The following is a 16573-nucleotide window of genomic DNA, read 5'->3' as shown; positions in this document are numbered from 1 at the left end:
AAAAATTATATTTACTCTCCAGATCCCTCTCCTTGCAAAACGTGATCGGGATTTACACCTACATCTCTATGCAACCAGTGAAAGGCTTCCCTCTAGTACAAAATTAGAATAACCAAAAGGTTTTCAGCCACATCTTTGATTACTTGTGAGCTTCTCTCAAGCAATATACATCCTCTTGATACTTTTCTTTCATGATGAAAGGCAAGTCAATCTCATCTGCCCCCATGCTTAAAGAGAGAGCTTCTTGGTGCGGAAGATATATGCATACACACACATATACATACATACATACACGCACACGTATAAATATACATACATATACATACATACATGTGCGTGTGTATATATATATATATAATCAACAGAAGATTGCCGTTGCACATAACAGGTGATATATTGCGAGAGAGAATTTTTAGATCAATAATAATTTTATTTTAGGCAAACCGACCTCTACCTCACTTGGAGAAAGTCTCGAAACTTCCGGACTCATCTTTCTCTTCTTTCCCTTTTTTAAATCCTTCCCTTTCCATTTGTTTTTTCTGGTCTCTCATTTCATCGCTGGTGTAAACAAAATCCCGGCGTCCCGATCATCTCTCTGCTCTCGTCTCTTTCCGATCCCGTGCCGACGCTTACGATCGATCCCTCCTCCGGTTCCGGTGAGTCCCCCCGCCTCCTCCTCCCCTACTCCTCCCTTCCTCTTCCTTTCGAACTCCGACGCCGATGCTGCCCGAACCCAGCCTTAATCCTCTTAACGCCGGAACCCTAACCATTTTCACGCCGGAACCCTAACCCTTCTTCCGGAACCCTAATATTGACCCTCACCCAGTCCTTAGTCGCGGCCTTCGCCTCCCACATGTGCCCCCTCTCCGGCCCCCCTTCACCCTTCCGCCCTTTCCCGATGGAGCTAGTTCTTGTGCTGATAAGTCCTTTTTTCCTCGCCTTTTCTTTTGATTGGATTCATGCTGTAATCTTCTAGGTTATGCGCTGATCTGCATGAGCATGAGGGCGTTATTTGTTCCTCCTTGAAATGAATTCCAATGGCTGATTTTATACTTTTTTTCAAAAAAATGGTGCAGGAAATCAATTTAATTTATTTTTTTTTCTACTTGCATGCGCAAATATCTCCTGCCCGATTTATATGCTCGACTTTTTTTCCTTGCATAGTTTCATTGGAGTAGTGATTCTGGAGAATGCATTACGGTGTTTCTCTTCGTTCTTGCTTTTTGATGAATCTTTATTGAAGGGTTCTCTTGCTGAAAGTTTCCCATGTAGCCGAAGCTTCTCGCAAGGCTATTGTGATTCTTGTAAATATCTGTACTTGTTGGTTCCTTGGGATCATTCATGTTTTGCAATTGTGTAATCAGTTTTTCTCAGTGATACTGCAGCCTTGTGAAATGTTTCTTTTGTTTTCAGCGTATTATGTGAAAGAAGCTTATTGTGGAGTTGTGTTAATGCAGTTGGTTTGTGCCTACGATGCATGCGATCTGTTTCTATCTGTAACATCTCTTGTATTAATTTGCCTTTTATATGTAGGAAGATGGCAGATGAAACTCTCAATGAGGGTACCAGTTCGAGCCAACCAACTGGTGAAAGTTCAGAATCTACTATTGAGATCAATATCAAAACTTTGGATTCACAGATCTACACATTCCGGGTGAACAAAGATGTAATGTTCTTTGAGATCTCTAGTATACTTGCTTATTAAGTTTGAATTTGTATGTTGGTTAATTCTGCTTGAATACACGGTTGATGGCTTAACAACATAGTATAACCATAAAATTTGGATCCATTTCATGGATCTTGATTTATATTTTATCATTGGCTGTCAATCCTTCACCTTTGTTATCCAAGTATGGGACTGGCCATGGCAGTGTTGTGTAAAGGGCATACTAAATTTGAAAAATCGCTGTTGTAAATAATATTAGATGCTGAAATCATAAGCATAGAAGCTCATACAACATGCAGCATGGAGGAAAGGAAGAAATTTCACTTATTATTTATATAACAACTGTACAAGTTGATGGGGAAGGCGTTTGACTGATACTCTATAGTGTTATAGTGTAAATTTCTGCAAAGTAGATATCTTATGTGTTATGGTTATAAAGTTTGAAGAACTAGCTTGCTTTGCATGTGCTGTGAAGGTACAAGGTTGCATCCAATGCACAAAGATACACACCTTTGTTTGCATTTTGTGTTCGAGAGCTATATAAGAGGGCTCTACTTGCTATAATTATATACTTGAGTCTGGCATGTGCGGCACTTGTTTTTATTTTTTATTTTGATTTTACTTTGAGAAAAAAATAAATGTTGAGACCCAGTCAAATAAATATTTAACATTAGAGGAAGGCCTTGAAAGTTCGACATTATCATGCTCTAACCAACTGGGTTACTATATGCATATTGTCTTCGAAGTTAAGGAGATGTGCGGAGGGGAAACATGGGTGAATGGAAACACCTCATGAATGACCGTTGGCAGAGTTTGCATTATATATTAAAATAGATGTTGGCTTTTGCCCTACTGATTATCCATATTTTGCATCCTTTTTAAGACTTAAGTCTTTTAGTTTCCAAGATTGACGCTATATCGAGGCATAAATGGGTATAAATAATAGAGAAAGTAACTTTAGTAGCAAGCATGATTTTTACCTATTAATTTTCATCAGAGCTAATACTTGTATGCTAAATGATACGTATATTACAGAAACCGTTTTTGGGTCCTTGTTATTTTGATGATTAAACAACGAACAAGGTTTTAAGGATAAGTTCTCAGTCAAGGCGAAGGTCTAGAGAAATTCAGAAGAGATGGTGAAATTCTGGCCTTAGTAGCTGGAAACTTCTACCTAGGGTAATGCCTATTTTTGAATTTTCTCAGAATTTCAAATTTGCACCTACTTTCTAAATGCTTCGTTACTAAAAGCGTTTCAAAAAGTATCCACTTCTCCTCACCTGCTCCTGTACTTGATTCTAGCAACTTAGATTCAGAGGCCAATAGACGATCATCGAGGTATTGGCCAAAGTAGTTGAGAAAGATTAGTTAGCATTCTAGGTCTTCATTTTTTGAGTTTCTATAATTAAGACCGTGTTTACAATTATTAGTGAACGTAAGGCATAGGTAAATATTGCGTGTGTGACTTGGGCTGTTGCCATTGATGGCAAGGCGAAGGTTTGCATCATCTAGGGCAACAATGTGGAAGCACCTTAGCCTATTGCAACAACTTTTTCCAAATAAAAAGAATATTTTATGTATTTCTTTTTTTTTTTGTGGTTTATGAGAATTTTTTATATATGCCTTTGAATGCTTGTTCAGATTGTTCATTAGTATTAGCTCTGAAAAATAGTGTTGCATTAAAGATTGTTCTAGAGACGTGCACACGTTGTAAGTGCTAATGGTTCCAAGAACGACTGCTCCTATTCCTTTCATTATAAAATAATACTGACAATTGTTAATGGATCCAATATTAAATTCTGTCCTTATTTGTACTTGATTATTGACTCTTGACTAGCAATGTTATCTTTTTTTGAGCACATGGGCAAATCTAGTATCTTCATAATTTGGATTTGGGCCCATGGCCTAGTTGTTTGGCAAGGTCTTTTGCAACATTAAAGCTATTTAATTTAAGCTACCATCTTATCAGGAGTGGTTCCATAATTTTTGGAGCAAGACAAATTTTACATATTCCAACTAATATATTATATAATTTCTATCCACAAACATTCTTCCCATACATCTTTTAAGATTGTTGTGATTATGTGTTATTTCATATCATTTTCCTACAAAACTAGCATACAGGCATGTGCATTGCATGCAGAGGTAGAAATTATTTTATTTAAATACTTTATTACTAAGAGAAAATTACTTTTCTTGTTTAAGGACTAGTAATGGTGGTCGATATAAATTTGGAAAATAAAGAAAGTAGTCAACTATATAGATATCAAATTTATGAAATGAAGATGGGAGAGGGAAGAAGTGAGATGGAATGTTGGGATTGAAATGGAGGATGGAGTTTGAAGAGGGTTAAGGTTGTTAGATAGGGAGTTGATATTCAGGGGGGATCGTCTTTCCCAAATTACGTATGCTTATAAACAAGGTTTTCATCTCCACTGTAGTCTTGGTTTCGATTGTGATATACATAAAAATCTCAGCCATATTATCTCAGTTGTTATAAACTGATAAAATCCGAGATACTGGCCACTATAATATATTTGTATTGGCCAAATTTTTTAATCGCCTTGTTATTTCCTTGATTAGAATTTCTTAGTTAATAAATCTCAAAAATCATACTTTAAAATATAATTCTTAATCCAGATTTATCATATCATCTGAGATTTCGCTATCTCAGTTCAATAATATTCGTGTGCCCTCCAAATTTTTTCACTTACAATATCAACCGAGATAAACCCAGATCTTGGCTCATCTCGGTCTTGGCTACTCACTGAGATAACTGATATATTGAGATTTAAAAACCATTCTTATTACTATTATGGATAAAATCTTTTCATTTAAGTTCTATTTGTGGGAAAGGTCAGGTTTTTAGTCAGATTTCAGAATGTATGAGTATGTGAGGATCTATGCGGGCGTGTGTTTAGTACCACATTGGTTATTCATTGTGTAGATCTTGTGTACTTATACAAGATCAAGAAACCCAAATAATACCTTCCGGCTAGCCATTTTGGGTGAAATCCTAGGCTATTACAAATAATATAAAAGCGGACCTGACTCATAATCTATGTGGACTAGGAGACACTGCAGCATAGGTTCATTAGGGCTGACCATGGGCCGATCGTGGTGCTTGTGATTGGATTTGAATGGATTTAAACCCTTAGCCGACGAGGACGTTAGGGTTTAAACGAAGGGAGTATGTGAGGACCTGTGTGAGCCTGTGTTTAGTCTTACATCGGTTATTTGCTAGGTAGATCTTGGGTACTTATATAGGATCATGGAACCCAAATAATACCATCCAGCTACCCATTTTGGGTGAGGTCCTGGGTTGTTGATGTAGGCTCAATGATGCTCTTTGTAATATAGTATGTATATATAAGTTCTATTTTGAGTTGGATTTTCTTAGTTTTGACATAGTATTTTAATATTTTACAGATGTCAGTGCCGATGTTAAAGGAGAAGGTAGCAAATGCGATTGGCATTCCTGTGGAGCAGCAGCGGCTGATATTTAGGGGAAAAGTTTTGAAGGATAATCATCTCCTCTCTGAATACCGTATCCATTTTCTATCTTTTTTGTTTTTTAAATATACTTTAGTTTGATTTTGGCTTTATGTCGATTGTTGGTTGACTGCCCAGAAAACTTATTAAATCTCTCTCTCTCTCTCTCTCTCTCATAATGGTTACAATGCAATATGTATAATGTATTAGAATGACTTTGGTTAGCTGTCTATCGTAGGTTAATGAATCGGCTATTTCCTATTAAAATATTTAAAAAGTTATCTAAACTAAAGTAAGATTATCTATTGTTGAAAGGAAATGTTCTTTAGCCGAAGTCTTTATAAAGTTGAAATAGCTGGATATTAGATATTCCAGGAAATGCTTTTTTGCCTCAAAAAAACCCTTGTGGAATATAATGCTAAATTTTAGTTTGTTACAGTGTAATTTTTTAGATTGTCAAATCTTGCCTTGGACCAAATCCATTTTTAGTCAATTTTTTGCTATGCAACATGCTCAAACTGCACTAACAACAGTTGGACGATTGGATTGCAAGGCTGTAGATAGAGATTTTTTTTTCTATTTTCAGTGTACATGATTACTTTGCTTGGCATTGTTTTTCCACTTTGATTCTGTCTGTTATGCATGCATATTTTGTACGCTTGACAATATATATAGATCTGGAAGATGGACATACACTGCATTTGGTTGTCAGGCAGCCAGTCCAGGCACAACCTGCTTCTGGGGCAGCGTCTGAGGATAGTGCTCGCAATAGCGGAAACCAAGGTTTGATTTTTTATTTTGCTGCCACAGCTCTTTATGAACAATTTATTATTATCATTATGATGACATACTTGCCAAGCAGATATTGGATAACTTGGAACTTCTGAATTTAAGATAGAAGTCTAGCTTTCTGCTAGCATCCCGTGTTCCCCTTTTTCATCTTAACCCAGTTTAGGGACATGGAGGTCCTTTTTTAATTTGGACTACCTGTTTCAGGGGCTAAGGACCCACTTTGAACTTTATTAGGCTTAGAAGCAAATTTTGTCTTCAGGAGCTTATGCTGTCTTTCAAACTTGTTGGTCTCAATCAATTTGGAACGATAACCTTTTTGTTTTGGTATTGGTCCAAAAAAGATTATCAGGTCCAGGTCCAGGTCTTGTCAAAACAAACCTGACCTGGCCTGGACACCCAGTATATGAATCATACATAACATTAATTATATAATTTTATCTTTAGCTTCTCTTTTAAAGTGTATAAAAAAAATCTTAAGTTTGTCCCGTGACCAGTCCTCCTTTTCAGTCCCCTTCGGTGCTTTCCACCTAAGGGCTCTATCACTGTTATGCCCGCTGCTCGTTCCCTCAAACTTCTTTCCATGTTGGACCTGTTTGATACCCAACCCAATCTGTACATGATCCATGCCCAACCCAGAGATCTAATGTGTCTAAATAAAGTTTAAACCTAACTAAATCCAAACCCATCCTGAATCATTGCGGGACTGCAAACTTACATAGTTGAACACTAGAACACACCTACAATCCATTTCTTTTGGTTTTAGTTTCTTATTTTTCTGCTCTAGGATTTTGGAAGCTTTTAAACATGGATTCTTACTTGGCATTTGATTGATTAACCTAGGCTGGTCAAAAACATGTTTTGTGTGTTCATAGCATGTCTAATTCCATTGAGAAACAATTGAAACAGTCTGAATGCAAGAAAAGGCAGTCCAAGTTTATCTTAGTGCCATTTCTGTATTCTTACATTCTTTTCCAACCTTGGAAATAATAGCAGTATTTACTTTCTCAATTTATCATGTATGTATCATGTCTTTTATATGATGAAACCGCCAGATAAAGTAAACTTTTGTTGCCTTCTACTGTTCAAATAACACTCATATCCAGACATTCCTAGGCATTTCTATGTAAATTATGTCAGACCATGCTTCCTTGTTCCTACACCTGAATCTGCTCCTGCACCTGTTCTTATTAAGGTGTGGACAACAGAAAGCATGGTTAGGTGAAGAGGGATGGTGTCAGGGTCAACTCGATTTGTTTAATCTGTAATTCTTCTTTTCTAAAAATAATCCTCATTACACTGAATGTCTGCTCTGCATTTCATAGAATACTGTGGATCAACTGGGAACCTAGCCTCTTATTTCTTTTAAATCACAACATTGAAAATTGTTTTTGCATGACAAGTAATTATTGCAATATTTATTTATTTATGCATTCATTTTTTCAACCTGTTATGCAGGAAGTGATCCTACTGGCAATGCACCTCGTAACAGGGCTGGACAAGTTTCGCACAGTGTTGTTCTTGGGAGTGTCAATATTTCTGACCAAGGGGAAGGGATGATTACTGATATTAGCCGGGTAGATACTTTGATTTGAATTTGGTCTAGTTCTGTCTGATCAAAGTTTAACTGGTTAGTGTAATTCCCTGCAGGATTTGTTCTGATTTTTATTTACTTTTTGCATTGTTTGCAGCTTATTGGGGCAGTTCTGCATTCTTTGGGAGGGGGGATCCTGTCTCCTGCTGCTGGAGGAGCTGGCAACAACTCATCTGCTGCTGTAACAAGGATTTTTTCATTATTTCTGCTATATTTACATTTTAAGTTTGTATAATGATCAGTACTTATGGTATATTTTGTGCTGTCCAATCAGGTCCCTCCAGGTCCTGATACAGAAGGAACGCAAAATACTAGCAGCAGAAGCCAGCCTGGCAACCCAGTACAACCAGGATTTACAGTTCTCAATCATCCATTTCAAATACCTCAATTTTCACCAGCAGGGGCATTCTTACGACAAAGGGTATTAATCATCATTGCCATCATTATCATCTTCTATTTCTTCTTTGGATTTTTGATGTGAATTGCCTCTGATAGCTGTTTTTTGGATTTTTGGTTTGTAACTCAGGTTATTCCTGATTCGTTGACAACCCTCTCGGATTTCATAAGCCGCATGGAACTAGTATTGCAAAACAGTGGTAACTACATTGCGCCATTTATTTTGAACTAAGGAAATAATTCATATTATGGCTAATGAGTTTGGTTTCTTTTTATGGAATATTAAGGTTCTCAGTCATCCGCACCTACCAATGCTCGTGATCTGCCGAGATCTGATGATCCATCTTTGAACTTACGAGGATTGCCAACTCCCGAGATGTTGTGTTCGGTTGTGGAGCAAGCACAGCAACTTCTTAGAGGCAGTGCATCAAGTGCACTTTCTGTATGTCCCAATCTTTGCTCTTGTGATGCATTCTTGCAAAAATGATTGCAATATATGACTATATTTTTTGTCTAAAAATTATAAGCATCGACTAAATCAGACTTTGGAGTTTTATATATTTGGAATGGTAGTTGTAGGCATTCCTTAACATGCATGACTGAAAAATTTTATATTTACCTCTGCTTGCAAAGTCAAAATGCAGCTGATGATGCCTGCTAACTGAATATTGTAACCAGGATCTCGTTTGACTAATTGGCGGTGGATTCATGATTTTTTTGTGCGTATCCTTATAGGAATAGTTTCTGTCTTATTTATTTCAGATCCAGCTTCTGCCATCCATGCTTGATTGCCATATCACCCTATTAGAAATGTATTCCTAAAAAATGCTGTTTAAGCTGGAGCGAATGATAAAGTTTGTTCTTGTTCGGATTGTTGGAACAGCGAATTGGTTCCAAGTCAAAATTTTGTATAGTTTGCAGTGCAACAATATAATATAGTAGCAGATTTGTATTCTTCTACTTGTTTCGAATGTAGGTTTCGATCTTTGTGCTAGAGTTTCTTTTTCATAAAAGAGCAGTTCCTGATGAACTTTTAACATAGTCTCCATATAAACCTTTCAATTACTGCACAAGTTGTTGTGGCTGTCTTATGTGCGTTTGTGTGCATGCATGCATGCATGATAGTGGTCATAGTGACTATTATAGGAAGCATTAAGAAGAGGTAACATGACAGGTAATTTTTGTGATTACTCTTGATGTTAATGCCTTATATTTAAAGATGGCAAATTGAAACTCTTGAAATCAATTCCAGTGATATATATTTCTTTTCAGTCTATGAAACATTACCAACTTACTAATATTTGCCTTTTTCACTATGCTTGCGAACACTTTGAAATTGTGAGTGACTATTATGAATGTACGAGCTAATGAATTCTAATAATTTAGCAGTAGGAACTCCTTTTTGAATGTTACCTTTTAATGTTTTATTATTCGACAACATTACACAGCTAATAAGGTAATTCTGATTAAGATTATCATTTTTTTTGACATGTTTCTGTATCTTTATTTTCTGCTTTGCCGAGTCAGATGCTTGGATATGTGTCCGTGTCTGCTTCTGGCATTTGTGTCTATGCTACAACACTGTATGATGTTTGTGCTAGAAACTTCACTTGAATCGCTGATGGAAACACAAGCTGACATGACATTGCCATACTTGATGTAACAATGTTGCAGTCTTGGTCTAATGTAGATGTTGTATCATGCTTTTGTTTTTGACTTAAACTCTTGATGGTATTTTTGTTATACATTTGGCAGTTCCATTAAGTTATACTCAAATTACTCAATATGTCTTTAGGGTTATAATGATTTTGCGTTATGATTTCCTTGGGTTTTTCTTTACTCTTTTTTTTTAGAAGCATGCTGTCTAATGAAGATCAATCTTAATCGTTGTAACTATGTAGCAATTTTAGTCTGATGTAGATCATTCTTAATCGTTGTAACTATGCAGCAATTTGCGGCAAATCTGGAAAGAGGGAGGACTTCTACTGATCCATTAGTGCGGAGTCAGATTCAGACTGAAGCAATGCATGTAGGAACATCAATGCAGCATTTAGGTTCTATGCTTTTGGAGCTTGGTCGTACCATGATGATGCTTCGTATGGGCCAATCCCCGGTATGTTGATTACTTTTTCTTTTGTTTTGTAATTTTTATTCTGTGAAATACTTTTTTTAATATTGTTTAGAAATTATTGAGGAGTGCAGGCCGAGTCTTTTGTTAATGCTGGACCAGCAGTATATATATCTTCAACTGGACCAAATCCTATAATGGTTCAGGTAATGATATAACATTTCTTTCTGTTTCACGTCTTGCTTACAAGTCTTTGATTGAACTTTTTATTTATAAGGTTTTATTTTTTTCCCTGCAGCCTTTTCCTCAACAAATGAGCTCGTTTCTAGGGGTTTCCCCACCCCCTTCAGTTGGTGGAGTTTCAGGTCCATTTGGTGTTGGAGATCCTTCCAGAAACATCAACATCCATATTCATGCTGGTAAGAGAAGTATATTGTAAGAGGAGTATATTTTTGACCATTATCCTTCTATATTCAGGGCTGACTTCATATGTCAATCAGGGACTTCTGTTGCGCCTGGTGTATCATCTGCTGGTACCATGGCAAGTTCCGAAGGCATTAATGGAGGACGCCAAGGTGTGGAACAAGCAAGCCAAAATGTGAATGGTTCAGGTGATTCAGCTTCAGTGCGAGGATTGCCAGCAAGAACAGTTGTTGCTGCTATTCCAGCACGTTCTTCTGCTGAGACTGCGGGCCACGTCCTCAGTGTTATTTATCCTGTTCATATGAGGTCTCAGGCATCAGTCTCTATCCCTTCAGCCTCCTCTCAAGGTTCACATCCATCCATGAGTGGTGGAACACAACCCAATGCGGCAATTGTTATTCCCCGACCTTCTCCAGAATCTGCTAGTATTCCTGCTGCTGTAGCACAGGTAAATGCACGTGTTGCCACTGCATCTGGTCAGGGCTCCTCATCTCCAAGTTTGCAATCTACTGATACTCGAGATTCTCAACCAATTAGTAGTGGAGCACAACCTATTACAGCTAGTTCATTTTCACAGACTTCTTCAGAAACAGATACCATTGCTAGGCTTGTTACACGGATAGGTACACAGATAGCCAATGCACTTTCTGGCAGTGCTCAAGGAAACAACTCATCATCTTTGAGCATGCAACAGATTAACGCAACATCTGCAACGGAAGGACCTCAACTAGGTGAATCAGGTTGATATCTGTCTAATTTCTCTTGAAGCGGGTCTTTCTTTATGTTGCTGATCAATTAAATGGTTTTTGTTATTCTTATATGCCTTGTTTCATTTCCAAGTTGCTTCGTCAGCAAACATAGGTGATGCTAACGAGAGTTGCCCGGCTAATAGTGTTCATGATACTGGAGATTGTGACAATAGTGGTTCTGTTGAATCACAAGTTCCTGATATTGGCATGACAAAAGGTGAAGGGAAGCAGGTAATGTTCCATGGGTGCCTATACTTATGCTATCCCTCTTCAAATGAAAAACTGATAAAAACTCCATGTTACATTTCCAGCTCCAACAAGAAGGCCACGATCTTCCTGACATTGCGGGACCTAGTGGAAGCTTCGCCATCCAGAAACCATCAACTAGTAATAGTGCAGGAGACCTCACAATCTGCCAACCTAGCGATACTCCATCAAGTAAATCAGTGGATAAATCTTCAGAGAAAAATTCAGAGTCTTCTGCAACTATCCATGCTTCAAGGTCAAGTCAGGATGGTGAGAGTGGTAGGCCTGCTCCCTTGGGTCTAGGGCTTGGAGGCTTGCAACCTAAGGTGATAGAAACTTCTAACTTGCTTTTCAGCAATGGCGAAATAGTTGACCTTACACTACTATTTTATGCTTGTTGGTTGTATTCGAGTATGTATGATTTCTTGTATTGGTCTAATTGTGACTTCACGTTTGCTTGTTTACGTAACCATTTTTAACTGTTTGCAGAGGCGAACTAGGCCAGCAAAGCCTACAAAGAAAGATGGAATATCCCGTGACACACCTTCAGCTGATCAGAATCAGCAATCTGTTGCCAGGGGCCAACAGGTTTTGCGTTCTCTTGTTTCTCAGGGCTCTGATACAATCGGAGTAAATGCAAATGGCTCCTCTGGTCCATTGTCCAGTGTCCTTGGTCAGGTGATGAATAGCATGCCTTTGGGAGAGCAAGGTGCTAGGCAGCAAGTTGATGCTGGCGACATGATGTCTCATGTCCTTCAGAGCCCTGCTTTTGGCAGTCTCCTGACAGGTGTAGCTGAACGTTCAGGGGTTGGTTCCCCTGGTGATTTGAGAAACATGTTGGAGATGTGTACTCAGAACCCTGTGATTAGAAATACGATGAATGACATTGTACAACAGGTAGATGGACAAGACCAAGATCTTGGAGGCATGCTTTCAGGGCTGGGGAGGGGCCAAGGTGGTATTGACTTTTCAAGAATGATTCAACAAATGTTGCCTGCTGTATCACAAGTTCTTGGTAGGGGGTCAACACTCTCTAACCCTGCTAATGGTGTGCGATCTGAACCTCAGTGTAATGATGGTAGGACTATTGGAGATGATACGTTGGACAGCAGAAATTCTCAGGTTCTTATTGGTTTTTCTTCAGTATTTTCTGTATTTTTATTTCCAGGAAAGAGTTTCATTTGAAGTTCTAATTCTATATATATGAATAATGTTAATTGCTAGCAAATGTGGAATCGGGCTTTTCTTTTTTTTTTTTTGCCCCTTGATGAAGTTTGGAATGTTCACTTGGTTTTGAAGATTCCCTTTTTCGGTTTTCAAGATTCCTCTTTGATGTGAACTAGGTATCATGTCTTCAGTCAAACAAACAATAAAGAAGTCATGCTGTTTTTTTGGTTAATCTGTTGCTTTGAGCTCATGAAAAATGGAAGGCTCTTGAAATGGTGAATTCTAAGAGAAAATTCTAGTGAATTATTCCTGAAAAATCTTATCACTTGACTAGAATATCTCCTCAGCAATTTTTGTCATGGAGTCTGTAAATTAAACATCTTCAGTTTCTTTCTTTAGCTTTTGCTTCAAATAGTCTTTCTTTTGGAATTTAGACTATTTGTATTGCTTATATTTTGGTTAGTCGTTCATGAAAAAGGAACTGTAATTAGATGTGTTTCATGCTTAATATGACTGTTATTCTGAGCACCTTTTTCTTAAAAAACTACTGCAATATTTATTGGTTACTCAGATTGATCTCTGTCAAGCCCGTGGAAGAATTGAACAACATGATTCTGCTGAAAATATCTTCCATGCTGTGCTTGAAAGTGCGGGCAATCTGTTTGATGGAGAGAACAATTATGAAGCCCTTGTTGAAGAACTTGGCAATAATGTGGAGTTCAGCAAGGTAAGCATTCTGTCCGCTAAATTACTGTGAACAGAAGGAGAATAAACCAACTGGATGATTTGTTTTTTTATTATTATTCTTGATGGATTCAGCAAGAAAATGTTAGCTATTTTCTGGTTTAACTATGCATGGATGATATCACGTCATAATTTCAAGTAACTGATAATGATGAAAATCATGGGGCAAGTGAGCTTTCCATGGAAATATAATGTGTTAGTTAGAAAATGGCCAGCATGGTTATTCGGTTAATTAGAAGATGCAAGCAGGTTTTCCTTTAGATGAGCTTGTTTTAGCAAATTGTTTACTGCACTTCTCAGTTATATAAAACCATTTTAGGAAGAGTCAGCATTGCTTGAGCAAAAGTGTTACTACATGCTTCTTTAAACCATAACTATCAAATTTCAGCTTGTTACTGATGTCTGTGCATGTATGTAGGTGCATATGTGCACACATGGCGCTCATTGAACATGGTCTCTCATTTACAAGCATGTTGGTTCAGGAAATCACGTGTCCTGGCATATCTTTTCTTCCTCATGTTTGTGTTTGTGTTTAGGCTATGTTTGAACTGATTGCATATTAATCATACAATTAGGATATGAAAATATTTTACAGGTTGCAACAGTGCATCAATTAAAAATCGAGAACATTAAATAATCCTTTGCATGCCTTGCTGTTTTAGGTGCCTTGAAACTTAGCATGGAGTAAAAATAGCAGCTCTGAAACTTTCATATATAATTTGCTTACAAGGACAAAATAAAATCTCATGGATATAGTATTCAGACTATGCTCATATATCCGCCAAAGATATGTGTGCATTTGTGGTTCTGGGTTCAACCTACTTAAGCTGCAAAAGGGAGATTTGTTTTCATACGCTGGTCTCGTCTGTTGGAATCTATGTTGTTCAAACCCTTGTTCTTCTATGCATAGGTACTGCTTCAGTAGTATGATGACTAGAACAGAGAACTTAAAACTAAAATAGGAAAGAACAATTAAGGTTTATTATTTTCGAGCTCTGTTCACCTGAGTTGTGCATTAGTGAGTTGAATTTAATTAGCTGTTTCAACAGTGTCAAACAGGTGGAACATTGACAGCTGTAGTTTTCAGATGAACTTTGAGCCAACGCATTCTCATTTTATCCAATTTGAATGTAACACAAACATGCAAATTTGTAGGACACATCATAGTTGGTTCCAAATTTGAAAGTTTATAGAACTACCTATTATGAGAATGTTGCTTCCTACATTCCGACCTACTTTCACATCATTATCCTATTTCCAAAAACGTGAAGCGGAAAAAGATCTTTGCATCATTTGTTTTCGTTAGCCTCTTGGACTCAAACCAAAGAAATATAATTTTGCAGGAGTACATGGAGATGTTGCGCCGTAACATCCGTCAGAGGCTAGAAACAGAGTCCAGACCAGAGTCTTGACTTGCATTCCACCTGCTCGGTGTATCACTGCTTTGCATGGACTTGGTGTATGAAGCCTGGTAAGCAAGAACTTGCAGTTCCGTGTTGCCAGCTTCCTATTGATGGCTACAGTTTTTTTTTTTTTTTTTTTTGCTAAGAAAGATGGCTACAGATTCCCATTGATGGCTACAGTTTTTCATGCAACATCCTTTATGTTCTGTCATGGGTTTCAATTTTTTCTGACAATTGTATGGAGATCGTTGCTGGTGATGTGCATGATATAAAGTTTTGTACCATTTCAAAACTGTAACAAATAATTATTCTCGTTTGAGATGGTTACATAAAAGTATGAGGGTTATTAAATGTTTACTTATTTTTTCTGTGTACCTTTCCCTCTTTCTTGAAGTGATGGAATAGATGCCAATATAATGTGGACCAAGTGGTCACCTTTGACCTTCTTTATGCTGGCTGCTTGGTGTTAAGTAGCTCTCTGCCCTTGAAGCAATTGCCCTGGTTTGTTGAAGCTTTCTTCGTTGTACAAAGCAGTTTAATGAATCCAAAATATTATTTTTTGCTAAGATATGTTCAAGCTTGTCATTTGCCTTTGAAATGTGACCTGACTAGTTTTCTTGTCTTACGATGTATTTTGGCAGCCGACCAACAGGATAGGGTGGAGTGTACATTTCTCAACAGTCGTATATCTAGCAAGGGGGAAACGTCACAGCAGAATTCATCTTTTATCTTCTAAGAAAATAGCTTTGCAATTTCCATCTCTGCTTCACCCCCTCCCCCCCCTGCGATGAAAAGTGGGGAAAATTAATGCTAAAACCAGTGCTCTCTATTTTATACAGCTTTGCAATTCAATATTGTCATCATTTTATTTAGTTAAAGATAAAAAAACTATTGTGGTGTTGCCATGCGCAATGCTACACTCATTACTCAAAATCCATGAATTTTGTGTTATAAAGCTCGATTGGCCTCTAAAAAAATCCCTAACTAAGACGTGGAGCGCTTGACTAAATTCTTGCATTAGCTTGGCATGACGTGATCAATCTCTGAGGGGAATGGAGTGCTTGAATAAATAATGGTAGAACTGTAGCGCCAGGATATAACAGGCAACTCTCTGACGGGCTACATTTTGCTTTCTCCAGCCAAGCTTAATTTAGTTGCCTCCAGCTTGGACTAGACTGGGTTATCCGCATGTTACATGATAAACGATTGACCGGTTGTTTCCATCAACATTTGAGACCGGCCTAAATGATGGGAGCTTAGGAAACCGCAAGCAGGTCAGTTATGGTGATTTTACAGCCAGTTAAGAATCAAATTGTTCACAGAGGTTAATCAGTTTGTCGATTCTTAAGTCCAAATAAATAGTTATTGCAGATTGGGAAATTCGTTAGTTGAGATAAAACCGAAGGAAATGAGATCAATAGGCACACTAGAAACTCTTAAGTGAGCTTTTCTTTTAGGTGCTTCTCTATGGTATCTTGCAATAAGAATGTTATGATGTTATACGTCCTGATGGTAGGAGACAATACCCATAAGCCAACGAGTTGCAAGAAACCATATCCTGCGTTAAATTCATCTTCACCATCTCAAAGTACTTCTCCCGAGCCGCCTCTTCTATCCGCCCGCTTCTACATAATCCATAGATTAAAGTATTGTAAGTTGCACCGTGGGCATCATATGTCAACACAAAATCTCAACCAAAAAGGCTAGATTATTATTTGAGTTTTTTGATCCTATACAAGTATCTAAGATCTACCCAACGAATAACTGATGTGAGACTAAATACACACATGCCCGGACGAGTTCTCACATCGTACTTCTCTTAGCCATCCCATCCTT

General features: G+C 37.7%; 1 protein-coding gene and 1 long non-coding RNA gene across 9 annotated transcripts; both read left to right on the top strand.

Moving 5' to 3' along the window:
* Nucleotides 1–374: 374 nt before the first annotated feature.
* On the top strand, nt 375–15098 carry LOC103705892 (Ubiquitin-like superfamily protein). Of its 8 annotated transcripts, none has more exons than XM_017842809.5 (19): nt 426–656; nt 1534–1666; nt 5096–5213; nt 5834–5941; nt 7406–7524; nt 7639–7722; nt 7816–7962; nt 8068–8137; nt 8225–8379; nt 9886–10050; nt 10140–10211; nt 10304–10424; nt 10506–10876; nt 11006–11168; nt 11281–11408; nt 11489–11749; nt 11913–12545; nt 13162–13317; nt 14678–15098. In XM_017842809.5, the coding sequence occupies exons 2-19, from the start codon at nt 1538–1540 to the stop codon at nt 14744–14746; spliced, it is 3069 nt and encodes a 1022-aa protein (XP_017698298.4). In that variant the 5' UTR covers nt 426–656; nt 1534–1537; the 3' UTR covers nt 14747–15098. The 8 variants fall into 8 exon arrangements, with proteins under 8 accessions (XP_008788021.4, XP_008788031.4, XP_008788002.4 ...); XM_017842807.5 differs by having other exon boundaries at nt 11269–11408; XM_008789799.6 differs by having other exon boundaries at nt 375–656; nt 10506–11159; nt 11269–11408.
* Nucleotides 15099–15130: 32 nt separating this feature from the next.
* LOC148714167 (uncharacterized) lies at nt 15131–15670 on the top strand. Its single transcript, XR_015977463.1, has 2 exons — nt 15131–15238; nt 15379–15670. It is a non-coding gene; the product is annotated as an uncharacterized LOC148714167 (long non-coding RNA).
* Nucleotides 15671–16573: the final 903 nt, after the last annotated feature.

Source organism: Phoenix dactylifera, chromosome 4, assembly GCF_051530095.1.
Source record: "Phoenix dactylifera cultivar Ajwa chromosome 4, Ajwa_hap1_PhDact_Kaust_v1.1, whole genome shotgun sequence".
Lineage (NCBI taxonomy): Eukaryota > Viridiplantae > Streptophyta > Magnoliopsida > Arecales > Arecaceae > Phoenix > Phoenix dactylifera.
The sequence above is the reverse complement of the archived record's forward strand: the minus strand, read 5'-3'. Positions and strand labels throughout refer to the sequence as shown.